Source organism: Struthio camelus, chromosome 26 (genome assembly GCF_040807025.1).
Source record: "Struthio camelus isolate bStrCam1 chromosome 26, bStrCam1.hap1, whole genome shotgun sequence".
Lineage (NCBI taxonomy): Eukaryota > Metazoa > Chordata > Aves > Struthioniformes > Struthionidae > Struthio > Struthio camelus.
The window spans coordinates 4,210,287-4,224,448 of record NC_090967.1 but is presented as its reverse complement, the minus strand read 5'-3'; the positions used below and the strand labels follow the sequence as shown (position 1 = coordinate 4,224,448).

General features: G+C 56.1%; 1 protein-coding gene across 6 annotated transcripts; it reads left to right on the top strand.

Annotated features, from left to right (window-relative positions):
* Positions 1 to 23: 23 nt before the first annotated feature.
* On the top strand, positions 24 to 14,072 carry LOC104145768 (uncharacterized). Of its 6 annotated transcripts, none has more exons than XM_068919820.1 (8): positions 24 to 3,740; positions 5,139 to 5,294; positions 7,069 to 7,380; positions 7,606 to 9,623; positions 11,649 to 11,854; positions 13,004 to 13,128; positions 13,436 to 13,549; positions 13,775 to 14,072. In XM_068919820.1, exons 4-8 carry the CDS (start codon positions 9,528 to 9,530, stop codon positions 14,023 to 14,025), a joined length of 792 nt encoding a protein of 263 aa, XP_068775921.1. In that variant the 5' UTR covers positions 24 to 3,740; positions 5,139 to 5,294; positions 7,069 to 7,380; positions 7,606 to 9,527; the 3' UTR covers positions 14,026 to 14,072. The 6 variants fall into 6 exon arrangements, 5 of the variants coding, with proteins under 5 accessions (XP_068775921.1, XP_068775918.1, XP_068775916.1 ...); XM_068919817.1 differs by having other exon boundaries at positions 7,069 to 7,775; positions 7,873 to 9,623; XM_068919815.1 differs by having other exon boundaries at positions 25 to 357; positions 1,572 to 3,740; positions 7,069 to 9,623.
* The last annotated feature ends 90 nt before the right edge of the window (positions 14,073 to 14,162 follow it).

Below are 14,162 nucleotides of genomic sequence, written 5' to 3'. Positions count from 1 at the left end.
ACGTACCCCGCTGCCGCCGCTCCTCCAATTGGCTGCGAGGTACCAAGTGGATCCGGATGCTCTTCCTGGGGATGAATGATGCTGCTGGGGCTGAGCGCACCCAGCGCTGGGCTGATCCCAGGGATGGATGCTGCTCGTCCAACGGGATCCGGGCCAGGAGGGGACATGGCAGCTGGGGAGGGACAGGTGGGAGCGGGAGGGCTTTTAGTGCTGAGCATCAGTCGCTGAATGCAAAAGGTGGCCTCGGCATGCGGTAGGATGCAAGGGAGGTTTTCTATATCCAGTTCAATGGCCTGTCTAGCCCTGCTGGTGTGTGCCTAAACCGCAGGCGCTGGTCTCGCTGCCGGCGCCTGGAAGGTGAGTTGGGTGTCTAGGGACCTGCTTAGGGGCTGTGCTGGGAGGGTGGAAAGCCCTGGACAGCGGGCCAGGCTGGAGGCGGATACGGATACAGCTGGTGAGAAATGGACCTGGGAGAAGTTGCATTTTGCAGTTCGAAAGTTGGGATTTTTCTGAGGTCGCAGTATATAAATCCCTGTGGATATATTTGAGGGCTTGAGGAAGGAGAGGAGAGGAGAGAGCGAGGAGCAGCGCAGTCTTCCCCGCACTGTGTATTGCCCTGGCTGGTCGGAGCAGGAGGGGAGAGGGGTCCAGCTGCCTTGTTTCAGACATCCACAATAAACCCTGCCTGTGTTTCTGTTGCTCTGGGCTACTCCTCAGGCCTCCAGGTAAATTCTGTACCGAACTTCTGGGTCTGTTATTTGCAAAATGCACGTTTGTACGCTCACGTACATGCCGACAAGCGCGCTGGTACGTGTGGTGGGGAGATTGCTCTTGTCCATATTGCAGCCGTGCTGCCGACTGAGCTCTGTTGCGCTTGGTGCTGTGCAAACACAGATCCAGCTGTCAGTCCTCGCTGGTGCCGGGGGAATCTGCTGTTGGTTACGGGCTCCCAGGATGCTCATAGCAGCTTGAGAGCCCCTAAGACCTCTGCTGGCTTCTTAACTAGTGTCAATCCAGGACAGCAACTGAAGCTGCGGTGATTTTCATCTGCTCCGGAGTTGAATCCATGTCTCTGTCTTGTGGTTCCTGGACTTCAGCAAACAGCCTTCCTTCCACCTCTGGCTGAAGATCTGATCCAGCTGCAAGCAGAGATAAGTGTTAGAGGCAGAGTTAGGCTGATATGTGCTGTCAAAAATCCCCGTTGTGTTCGCAGAGCGCAAATAACATGCTTGGCGTTGTACAAAGATGAAAGTAGCTCCATCTTTAGCAGTGACCCCCCAGCCAAGGAAGCACAATGACTTGTCGTTGAGTCTTAGCGGAGATGGTCTGAGAGAGGCCAGGGTTGCAGAGAAGCGATATCTTTTATTATATCAATAGATAGAGCGGGGCTGCAGACTTTTGCCTGCTGCCCTGGGAATCTCCTGTCACCATCTGCTAAGGATGTGTTTAAATTTTGGGGCTAATCAGCCACGAGAGCAGCTGTGGTGACCTGGAAATCAGGGCAGGGTGGGGAGACGGAGGAATGGGGTGCGGTGGAAGAACCTAATACATCTTTGCTTTTTATGTTGCAGTAAGGATTGGAGTCTTGGATTGGTCCTGGATCTCAAGCACCCATGGCATGGTGCTGGGACCTCTGCTGTGCCGGGCCTCTCCACTGATGCAGCTGGTTAGCCTGATCCAGTTCGTTAGCTCCATGTGGACACCATTGTCCTCTTAGGACTGGTGGCTCCCAGGAGACAAGATATTGAGGATACCACCATCCACGTCAGTGCTGACCAAGCACCAGCAGCTCCTAGCCATGCATATGGTCAGCCTGGGCACTGCTCTGCCAGAGACCGTGGCGTATATTGACTGCTCAGCTCTGCCTGGCAGATGCTGGATTAGATTTCTGAGGGTGGATGTCATTTGTGGTACGTGGCTTACTGTTTGTGCATCCACGTGGTCCAGGATGCACACAATATTTAGGGATGCTTTGGGGATGCGTTATCCTTCTTTAAAGCATAAGACAGACAGAAGACCTATGGGCAAAGGAGGAGATGCCTGGAAGCCTTTACCATTTGACAGCTCAGAAGTGACTTATCAAAGCCAGCAAAGTAATCTCCAGCTTAGGTGGATATTTGCCTTTTTCCTTTATTTTTATGAGAAACATTCTTCTCCACGTTTTCCAAGGCAGGTACAGCCTGATGTGCAGCAGGCGAATGCCATCTACTGGCTGTGGTCCCATGGCATGGAGCAAGCATGCTTCTTCCCCCACTCCGTTCGGGCACTGAGGTATGGCTTGTATCCTACTGAGCTGAGACACGTACCTGGCTTCAGGCTGCATAAATCCATCCCTGCTTGCCAGCGCAAATGATGTTGTGGACACCCCATCTTCTTTCCATCTGTTGGGACTCACCCGTGTGTGCGTGCATGCTTGGCCGTGCTTCACCATCATGGCTCTTCCTCCAAAGGCAGGTAACACCTTTCCAGCTGCACCATGGCTAGGCCTCCCGTGGCCTCTCCTCTGGTCCCCAGTTTTGGTGTCAAACATATCTGGTTAGTGCTGGAAGCAGTGGGAAGGCTGCTTCCAGCGGGAGACTGGAGCAGAGCAAGCTGGTGCAGAGTTGCTGCCGCGGGGCAACCTCGGGGCGCAAGGACCCAGGCTGCGAGTCCCGTACAGAGCCGGGGAGGGCACGAGGGGAAGAGGAGGACTGTGTGTCGCTTCTGAACAGCCCCTGTAACTGCCATGTGTGCTTCTTCCTTTCGTTCCCCTGAATCCGATGCTCATTTTTGGCAGCAGGAGCTTGTGCAGATGGGGCCTTCCCACAGTCCTGCAGATCTTCAGCAATCCAGGGGCTCTGGATCTTCCACGCATGAACCTGTGATCTAAGTATTGGCTTGTTCAGAAGTGCTGATGTTCTCGTTGTTACAGCCAGTCCAGCTGGTTTTCATACGCTGATGGCAGTCAAACACTGAGAAACCCGGAGTTTTCTGCAGAGGTTTCAGCGTTGGCCACGGGAGGGCGGGGAGTCCAGCGCAGCCTGGGGGAATATCTGTCGCTGCTGGCTGAAATGGGAGATGCCCAAAACGGGCTCTAGAGGTCACTTTGCACAAGGAGATTGCTGGGACCGAGGCTGGAAAGTGTCCCGGTGACCTTCTCCCAGGGGGAGGCAGAGATGGTACTTTTGGCCCCTGATACCTCTCAGAAATTAGGCTGAGATGCTTTTGCAAATAAAGGTAAAGGCACCTACCAAAAATGCTCTGTTGCTGGCCAAAGGCACAGCTCTACTGGGAGGGCAGGGACAAGCTTGCTCTCTTCTTGGGCAACTTGGGAAAGTGGGACTCCACTAGCAGCTAGACTCGAACCTGCCCTGAATGTGGTGCCGAACTGTGGTGTGCATGCAGCAGGATTGCTTGTGCACGCACTTCCTCACCTGCCTTTGCTCTGCACACGTGTCTCTGCTTTCTAGGAGTCTTGCTGAAACTTAAGGCATTTCACATGCCTTTTTATAACGTCGACAGCATCAAGAGTTGGTTCTGGCAGGGCATCCCAAAGAGGGGGTGCGGTTTGGACCTGGGGATGAGAGGGGCCTGAGATGTCCGTACTCAAACATCTCCTGTTTCTCCATCCATGCCTCTGCTCCCCTACCTCACTAGTTGTCCTTATGGTGAAGATGGCCACAAACTCTCTCCAAGAACCTAAATATGAAACATCCGTGGAAGACTGTTCTTTAGGAGGGATGGAAAGAAAACAAACTCAGGTATGTCCCCAATTTTCCAAGTGAGTCACTGGCACTTTTTTATTAAACCTGCTCCATGGAGAGGACTCAGCGGGTGGTGCCCAGTTCATGGTGGCGCCTACCCTGACATGGAGCCAGTAGGAGCTCAGCTGAGCCGTGACGGCTGCAGTGACAAGCTGGGCAAGACCACACAGTTTGTGTGTTCACCTGTCTGTCTTCCCTAATGCCTTTTGTCCTGGGCAACCAGTCCCAGCGCGAGCTGACAGCAGGGTCAAGCTCACAGAGCTATCAAGTTCTTACGCAGCGACCAGGAAAGGAATAAGGTGCCCCAATGGGTGAAATGCTCCAGCGTGAGCACAGCCTCCTTACTAGACTCCAGAGAATCCACGTGGGAATGGGATACTTTGGATACCCAACTGTGGGAAAAGCTCCTCGGAGTTTCTACCTTACAAGACACCAGAGAACCCAACCTGCAGGCGCAAGGTCTGTAGAAACCCGGCTTGTCCAGATGAGCTGCTCGCAGAATGGCTGGTTTTAAATGCCTGCTGGGTTCTTCTTCTTCTTCTTCTTCTTCTTCTGCATTTTATTTCAAGCACTCCATCGCAACATCCCAGGACCCGGGGCTCGAAAAGCCCACGGAGCTCTGTGCGGCTCGCAGGAACGCAGCGGGGCTGGCGATGCTGCAGCTCCCGGTGGTTTAACAGGGCCGCGTGTCCCAGAAAACCTCCACAGAGGAGGTGGCAAGGCCTGGAGGCTTCCGCATGGAGACACGTGGAACGGTTGGACCGCTGGAGATCTCGGCTGGAGCAGGCTGCTCGGGACCATGTCTGCTTGGGTTTTGAATATCTCCAAGCCTGGAGACTCCATCATCTCTCTGGACAACCTGTCCCAGTGTTTGACCACCTTCAGTTTTTGCCTGCTACATCTTGTCCTTTTACCGGGCACCGCTGCGAAGAGTCTGGCTCCAATCACTTTCAGCTCGCCTGGCTCAAATTGTTACGCTGAAACATTTGCTTGTAGGGAGAATAAAAAAGTTATTTCAGTTCCTTTTAAAATTATTTACAACTTTGATTCAAGTTTGAACTGGAGAGGAGGAAGAAAAAAAAAGAATGTTTTTGGGATGAAAAACTGCAGGCTTCGGTTAAGATATGCTCGAAATTAAACGCCTCAGCTTTTTATTGCAATGTGTGACGTTCTCCATTTGAAACTTGCCTGCGTTCAATTAGAAAAGCGGGGGGACCGCAAGATCCTTCAGCCACACATTTGAAAACGGAGAAACGTTTTATTTTGGGGCGAACACAATGTTTTCATTGTCTCCGAGCAATTTAAAAAAAAAAAAAGCCCTGCTGTGACAAATAGATTTCCTTTTGGTTCAACCCCAAAAGAATTTTTTTTTTCTCTCTTCCTATTTCTTTAAAGGATAAATCTGCTATTTGCTCGTGTCTGTGCTTCACCTCTGAGGATACGGCAGGAAGAACTGGGGAAGGAGAAGCTCGCCGGCGGAGAAGGCTCAGGCCGCTCCGGTGGGCACCACGCGCGTTGGTGAAGATGTGCGTCTCCTAAGGGAAAAGGGAGGTAAGTCCAGACATTGCTGGAAGCTGGAAGGAGCCAGGGCCAAGGTGGATGAAAACCAGCATCGCGATAGTTTTCTGATAGCCCCATCCCTCCGCGTGGCCGTGAAACCTCTCCGGCAAGGTGAGCCGGGCTCCGCGCGGTCGGCAGGACCGAGGCAGGAGCTCTCGCGTCCCCTCGCCTCTCTGCTCTCCAAAACCCCCGGCCCAGACCGATGGCGTCTCAGTGCCCGCCGCTGCCGTCCGCTCTGGACAGCCTCCCGCGCCGTGGCTCCTCGGGAAGCTCGGTGGAGAGTCGGAGCGCGGCCCGGCAGCTATTTATACGGCAGCACAAACGGACGCCGGAGGGAGAGGCCGGTGCTGTCCTCCTCGAACACCGGTAGCGTTATTCAGGTGCTTAAACGAGAAACCAGACCCTTCCTCGGGCAGGGTAATGCTCCGGGCTGCTCCCACCAGCGCACCGAGTGCGGGCAGCCTCAGCAGGGCAGGATGAGGCCATGGGTTTTTGCAGTGGCAGCTGCACGCGTGCTTGGGCCTCCGTTTCCGCCCGCTCCTAGGGGACGTCCCGGAGCGGGAGGCGCTCGTCAGTCCTGTCTAAACACTTGTCACGCCGGGCTCGGCTCTGCGAGACAGGTTCGTGCGCGTCGGGGCTGGAAACGGAGAGCTGAGCTGCCACGCTGAGTTAAACTCCCCGACGGGCTGAAGGTTTACGGCTCCCTCCCCAAAACCCCTTCGGGGCGGCAGCTTCCCCTTCCCGTGCTCGACACCGAGCTAAAGCCCTAACCGCCTCCCGCTGCGATGCCCTTGGGGCGACGCGGGCGAAGGAGACCCACGTCCGCCTCCTGCCGCCACCGTTTGTCCGGCGTGAGCAAAAGACATTTTAGGGCAAAAAGGAGAGGAAGGACCGCCCGGGTTGGCGTTATTGCCTCCCTCCGTCCCCCGGGTAAGGTTTGATCTTGAGATCAGGCCAACGGCAAAGGTGCAAAAGCATCTGGCAGAGATTATGGCCCTGACCTGGGCTCCGGTGTTTATGCCAAATGCAATAGCTCGTGATGCGAGGGCATTGCGGGGCTCGTGAGCAGCTAAAGCTGCCCCGCACCCTCCTCTGTGCTGATCAGCAGCGAATGCTCCCTCCCCGCTTGCCTGGCCGGTTCCCCCGAGCACGGAAAGCGGCGGCGGGCTGTCTGCCGAGCAGTGCTGTCCGGCCAGCGGGGTTTTTTTTTCACCCGACTGGGGCTGGCCCTGGCTGGGGGAGCAGAGAGTTTGGTGACGAGGTGGCCACCATCCTGGGCCTCGGCCGGGTTCGGATGCGCTCGGCCAGATGGGGCTTTTTCTTCGGTTGCTGCAGCAGGACACAGATTTGGAAGTTGCTTGTTGTTTTTAGGATGAGTTTGTTCCTCCCAGGCTTTGAGCGTTTACCGGTGTCCGGCCATGTCTGGTGACCTGGGTGGCTGATGAGGGGTTGCGTGGTCTGGAGGATGGAGGAGGCTGCGAGTCTGTCCGTCCTCGCTGATGGACATGGGGCTCCTCCAGAGCCGGAGGGAGCTATGTCACCAGCTGGCTGCTGCATCTCGCACCGTGACCTTGTTGCCAAAGGAGCCTGCGGATACGAAAAGTTTATATGGGTGTAAGGGAAGACTGGGCGATTGCATGGAGGAGAAATTGCTGAGGGGTGGCGAGGTGCATCTGGCTCAGGAGTCCCTCGGAGCTAGAAACAGCTGCAGGCTGGGAGAGGACTTGGAGCGATGTCTTACATGCTTGTTCTTACGTTTCTCCAGGCATTTCCTTGCGGTTGCTGTCGGAGAGAAGCTGTGGGGCTATCCGAACCCTTGGCCTGACCCAGGGGTGCTGGCTGCGTGAGGAGCTCGTCCTCAGAGTCTCCCAAGGTTGTCGTCTGCTGCTTCAGCGACACTCTGAGCTGTGTCCCTGGAGAGCTGAAGCTGGACCCTGCTCCCGGCTGAGCTGTGGACCAGCGAGGCTGTTTCTTCAAGCTGCTTGAGACAGACCCGGAGCCCGAGCTGTTTCCACCTCAGCCTGAGATGAGAAGAAAAGCTTGATCCTGCTCAGCTGCAGGGGGATGGATGGCTGAGGTGACCCTTTCTCTATCCCATCCACTTCCTCTTCCCTGCTTCACTCCTCGACTTGCCCTTTGTTCTGGTTCTTCCTCTCTCCAAGTCTCCTCTCGCTCCTCTGACCTCCACCCCACTCTTGCCGTGTGTGGTGCCCTCCTTCTTCTTCTCCTTCCTTTGGTTCCCCAACATCCTTCTTTCCAGCCTGATTCTACCCCCTAATTCCCACCTGCCACTTGGCTGCAGAAAGCGAGATCCCACCCTGACGCCGAAGCTACTGCAAACAATCTCCGCAGCTTGCCAATAACTGAAGCCAGCGAGGAGGGGAAATTGGAGCAAACGAGCAAATGGGCCATGACAACCAACATCGTTCAAGAATGTTGTGTTTTATAGCTGGTGATGGGCTAATATCTACGGTGAGGGATCCAGGAAGGTTTTTCTTCTCTGCTTTTATTGATACATATACACACATATATATATAAGGATACCACTTGCATATATTTTGTTCTGCAGCAATTCTCACAGTCAGACCCACTTAGCGGCAGAGGGGTATCATGGGTCAGCGGCAGAGAAAACAGGTCTTCTCTTTCATGCCTCTGGGAGCACAGAAAGACAATGCAAATGGCTTGATGGAGGAGATTCTGCAAAGGTTTTAATCCACTTAAAAGTATCCCCCCTGCACTTCATGCCCGCTCCGACGAGGCTGCAGATGCCGGGTGGGCTCCTTGGCACGCTGCATGCGAGGAAGGCTCTGCACCTGCCCGGCTCTCGCCTCCGTCTCTGCTTCGAAGCCAGCGAGCTCTCCGTCACCGGCTGTCTCGCGCTGGAAGGGGTCAGCGGCACAGGGCAGAGGTGGTCGGTCTTTTCATCCTGGCGCAGTCCGTCGCATCAGCCATGGCCCCACCTGATGTTTGTATGGGCTAGCATTAAGGTAAAAGCCGCTGTACCTTGTCTCGAGTTCCTCATTGGGAGATTTAGCTTGATGCGAGAGCGCAAGCTGTTCGACAGCAAGGACGGCATTGGCGAGGAGCTGGAACGGGAGAGGCCACGGGTCGCTTGCAGTTGCGTGCTTTGATCTGTTTTAAAGAGCTTGGATTTCTGATGGTATGGGGAAGCCCTTGCTGATGTGCCCTACTTGAAACCACCTGGGAGAAAAGCAAACGCTTTCCTTTAAAAAGCTGCTTCAACCCCTATTGATTTAGGCAGAGCCCATATAAAGGTGGTTTGCTCTTGTGTTTTATTATCTAGTTATAAACATTTATTACTCCTATTTGCGAGTGAGTGCCTTGGCACGGCAGATCTTCAAGCGGGGACGGGAATATGATAAATTTTGCTACTGGTTCCTGCCCTGCTCACTGGAGACCATCTCTCACTTTGGGATTCCCAAGCCGTTGACAGCAGCAATCTGGGTACGGGCCACCCCAGCGAACCCCCCTGACCTTGACATTCCCGTGCGAAGGGTTAATAAGGGCTTCGCTCTGCTTCGGCGTTCACATCTGCTGATTAATTCCAGCCAGGTGTCCACAGTCCAGGTCTTAAAACAACAATTGCTGGAGTGTCTGGGAACACTTAGTTAGGCTTCACTCTGCAATTCCAAGTATGGATAAATATTTGCACCTCCGTGGCGGTAGGACACCTTTGAGATATGAGGGCAATTACCGGAGGAGTTCTTTCCAAGACAACAAGATGGATTTCCCTGGGAGCGGCGGTGGCTCAGAGATGGGCAGGACTCGCGGGCTCTCCTTGCAGCTCCTTCTGGGTGGTCTCGGGGAGGGTCACAGGGCAGGTGGGTGCCGGAGGGGTTGGAGTCCTACAGTACCTCTTGGGGAGCTAAGACACACTCCTGCTGGTTTTTGGGTTTATGTTTTCTGGGCCTTGGTTCCCTGCTGTGAGCCATTTCCCGTGGCAGAATGGGGAGGGGAATCCAGACGTGTGGGCAAAGCCCATCATTGAGATGCTCCACAGGAAGTCCCGGGGTGGCTCTGTGCTCCAGGAAAATAATGTCAAAGCGTGGTGACTTCCCGTTTCCATCTAGGTGTAGTCCAACAACCGTAGCTTCCTGCCTCTTTCCTTTGAAGAAACCAATGGTTTTCAGCTATAGCCTTGGGGGGATACAGCCCCATGACCGACTCTTCTAATTTCTGGTGGTCAGCAGGGTCCGTCCCGCGATGCACGCAAGGACGAGCAGAGCTAGACAGCGTTTGCCGCCTCCTGAGCCGGGCAAGCCAGCTCGCCCACGTCTTGCTGCGTGTCGGGGACTCCAAGTAAGTAAGTCACCTTTCTAAACGTGCCTGGGACAGCCCCGCTGTCACCCATCTGACCGTTTGCGATGTCTGTTGGCTGAGCGTTGGCCTGAAAATCGCACCGGCGACCTGCGGGCTCCAACCGTGGCTGGCTGTGGTGGCCAGCGATGCGAGTAGCCCTGCAGGGCTGCAGCACTGAAAACTCACCCCAGACATTGACTCAATTCACAAAGACGTTTATGAGCTGCAAGAGCCGTATTATTTGGCCAAGGAAATGGTTGCTCTAGAGGACTCTTCCACCCAGAGGGTGACAGAGCTGCTTTGTACCTCGCTCTCCAAGCTGCTGGGGAGTCTGTGGGGTATTAAAGCTGTTGTAATAACTTTGCAGGCCTTTCCATGCCCAAGCGATCATCATAACGCTCATAAAGTAGGCTCTGGTGTGAAGTATTTATGAATTATTCGACTTAGCATGGAAAAGAAAAGAAGAAAAGACCTGGCCTGAGTTAATGGCTCTGGAAGACTAGTAAATTTACAAGAATCACATCGCCGAGGGTTATATTGCTCAGGCAATAAAAGGAACATTTATGGCTTTGGTGTGTAAATTTGGTTCGAATGTTTTTGAAGCGCAGGCCTTTGAAATAACTTATTAAAAGGAGAGGAGAAAGTTCTGCTGCCTTAAAGAGAAATGCCAGCCGGGCTCGAGCGAGGCCCGAGGCAGGAGAGGGCTGAGCTCAGCGGCGAGGCGAGGCCATGGAGCCAGGGCTGCGCTGCTCTGGGCAACGGTTTTTAGAAATGGCAAGTCCGCAGAGAAAAGGAGCGGCTGCTCTTTGCCGCGCGAGTCCCGCGTCTCCCCCTCGCGCGCGCTGCCGCCGGGCAAGTGGCCGTGAAGTTCATCGTCCCTCATCTCCCGGCCCAGGTGATGCTCTCGCAGCGGTGGCCGAGAGGCAGAGGGGAGGGAGGCTGGGGGCACCCGGCGAGCAGGCAGCCCCGCCGCATGGCATTGCAGGCTTGCGTTCACCCTGGAGCGGAAAGAAGGCGGATGCTGCCTAGGTTGTCCTGCCGTCGGTGGTGAGCCCCTGCCTAGGTTGTCCTGCCGTCGGTGGTGAGCCCCGACCACCGGCGTCCTACCCCGGAGTGGCTTTCCCACGGCAGCACCCCACCCACAGACACGGCCGGACATCGCGTCGTCCCGGGGCTGAGGGCCGTGTCCTTGGCAGACGCGCACAGGCGCTGGGGAAGCATTTACGCCTCCGTCCGCATCTGGCCCTCGGGAGCTCCGCTCCGGAGCAGCCCTCTGGGGCCGGGCGGCAGCCGGGCAGTACCGACCTGCTCCAGCGCGTCCTGCCCACCTCTGCGCCCGCCGCAGGGGGCCGGGGCGGCTGGAGCTGCCAGCGAACGCCGGCTGATTCAAGCAGCGGGAATGCAGACACCGGCGCTGCCGGCGGCGTGTTTCGCGCCTCCCCTATATATTGCGAGCGGGCGGAAAGACCCAAAGCAAAGCCCCAGCTCATAAATCCTCGCCGCTGCCAGGGCCTGCAGGGTTTTCTTCCCTTTGTCAAACTGGGTAATCAAATCCCTTCCAACACGTTTTTAATTAGGTAAAGCAAAGCCTATAATATTCCCTCCGGGATGCTTGCCTTGTGCTGGCGCAGGCGCTAGGGAGCCGCTGGCTCCCATCTGCTCCCCGCCGTCCCCCCTTTCCCCGTGTGACGCAGCCGGCGCTTCTGCAACCTGGAAGCACTTAGAGCTCGGGGCGGCTGGCGGCCACGTGGACGCGGCGCGGGGAGATGCCACGAAGCACTGCGCCTCCCGATGGGGCCGTTTCCGGGCCTTTTGGGTAAAAAGGGGTGGCGAGGGGAGGTGGTGGCGGTGCTGGGGCATCGCGGTCCGGTGTCGCCTTTGGTCGCCCGGCCAGAGTGGGCGACTTGGGACGGGTGGCAAAGAGCGACGGCTCCTTTTTGCCGCAAATCCGTCGTTTTGGGTAACTGCCGTCTGTAGCGGGAAAGGAAGCGACGCTAATCTGCCCTCCCCGTCTTCTGCCTGCAGCTTTACCGAATCAGCAGCCTGGGAGAAAGAGCGCCGCGGATCGGCCGCGGGAGACGGACGCTGGTTCGGGATCGCTTCCTGCGGCCGGGCTTCTTCGCCGGCGCCGGCCGGAGCAGAGATGGGATCCGGAGCAGGCGTTTGCCAAGCGTTCCCGCGCAGCCGGGACGCAGAGCGAAGCCAATCGAAGGGCAAGTGATAACTAGAGGGTAATTTTCCTGCCTCTTGCCGCTTCTCTAGCAGCTCGGGAGGCAGCCTGTGTCTGATCTGATACAGTAGGAAAGTGCGAAACAGCCTCCCGGCAGGTTTTCCCGCGCGGCGGGAGCGTTTTGCAGGGTGGGTTGGGGCTTTGGGACCTGCACTGGGGATACGGCGGCTCTGCAAAACCCATCGGTGCTCTGCGCTGCCGGCACTGGCGCGTCTAGCAGGGCCTGTCCCCATCCCCCTGCAGGGAATTAATAGCATTTTTTTCCCCCCACTCTTTAGCTTTAGCAGGAAAAAAATGCTCCCTGGTGCATGTGTTTCCAGGCAGCGTCCTATTCCAGCCCCCGGTTCCCCGGGAACGCCGGGCCGGCCGGCCCCAGGTGCTGGCACGCGAGGACGCCGCTCCCGGGGCCGCTCGAGTGCGGCCAAGGGGCCTCCGTGCACCCGGCTTAGGCTAGCAATTGCCTTTAATCCCGGTCAGGCTCCAGGGACACGAAAAGAATTAAATCGCATGCTGAAGTGGTAAAATTAGGAATTATACAGGAGGGGGGAAAAAAAATACAGAAAATCCCTGCTGCAATCCCGCGCGGGATGGCTAACGGGAGGGACGGAGATTAACACTGGGCACGTTGGTTTTTCATTGCTGCTGCTGGACGAGCTTGGGCTGGGAGGACTTTTCAACTTTAAGGGCTCTCCAAAACAGCTGTCTTCAGGTCTGGGCTAAATTACGCCGCCACAGGCTGTCGTTCTATCATAAAAGGAGCAGGTAATTGCAGCATTTTTGAACGATTGCCCAGATTAAGTTCGACGAAGAAGAAGCCTCTGTGAGCGGTCGTGGGCGCGCGGAGGGAGCCGGGAGTGCGATGCTTGGATTTCTTCGCGGGGCCGGCAATGCCCGGGGAAGGAGCCGGCCCTCGGCCAGGCTCGGTGCAAGACGCTCGGGAGCCAAGACCCGCCAAAACGCTTCGCGGGCTGAGGATCTCACCGCCCGAACCGATCTGTCGCCGGAGCCTCGCAAGAAGCAGAAATTCCTTCCCGATGACACGCGAGCGGGCGCGTTTTGGGGAGGTGCTGGCTGATGAGTCCAGGAGAGGGGGAAGTGTTTCAGCATCCCTCGATTTTTATTTTTTTATTATTATTATTTTGTTCCCCAGGTCAACCGGGGTGCCTTTTGCAGCTGCCGGGACCGCTGGAGCGTCCTGCGGCGCTGTTTCACGCTCGCTGGGAACCAGAAGGTGTTTCGAAAAGGCAAAAGAGCCTCCTCATCCCTGGGCTGCTGGTGCGTTTTGCAAAAATGCTGGTGGTGCATTTGGCAAAGCAGATTTGCAGCTACTCACTTTTGCCATTTTGGGAGGAGAAAAAACAAAGAAAGAGAGAAAGAAAGAAAAGGAGCGATACTTTGTGCTCCAAATGGCCCGCGTTTTTACAGCAGGGTGAACTGGGCTCCCAGAGGGCCTGGCTCTCCGCAGCACTTATTTAAGGAGAGAGGCAGGTTTTCCGCTGCTCGCCTCTGTGCTCGTCCCTGCTCGGCGGGGAGGGCAGCGGCGTTTTCCAGCTTTAGCAATAATGATTTCTTCGCTTTGCAGTTTTGGTGCCTCTTCAAACCCAGGATGAGCAACCGCATTGCAACCGCTTTAAATCTGGACGGCGGCGTCAACACCCCCCTCACCCAGTGCCTCCCGGTACTTACTGCCCCTCAGGTAACGTCCAGGCCCCTTTTTCCTCTTTTTTTCCTGTCCCTTTTTTGAGTAACGGAAAGGCCAGCTAGGACCCGGAGAGCCGTTCCCGCGGCGTCCCCAGGCAGCTCCGGGGAGAGACGCTCCTTGTCCCCGCGCCAAACCTCACGCTTTTGCGGTGGCTCTGCGGGGTTTCTTCCCCCCGCCTTTTTTTTTTTACTTTTTTCTTTTCTTTTTTTCTCTTTTCAGGGTTGCAAAATACTTCCACTGAAAACCACGCAGGAGAACCCAACCTCAACAAAGCCATTAAAATGCGGCCGCCTAGGTCCCCCGGCAGCGCCGGCGGTGGGATTTCCCGCGGGACGGGCGCCTCGTGCCGTGATTTAGGGCTCGGGCAGCTCTCGCTGAGCCGAGCAGGGCACGGATCCCGCGCGCGTGCTGCCCTTCTGCAAAACAGCTGCTGGCTTCCCCTTAATCTCTCTCCAAACAGATACGCTTAAATCAGAGCCTGCCGCCCCAGCAAGCGGCTTGCAGCTGAACTGGGGGTCTGGGGGGGGGTGGGAAAAAAAAAGAAATCATTTCAATGTTTGGATGGATGAAACGAAGGGGGGAAAAAAACCCCTCTCGGAAGAGGAGG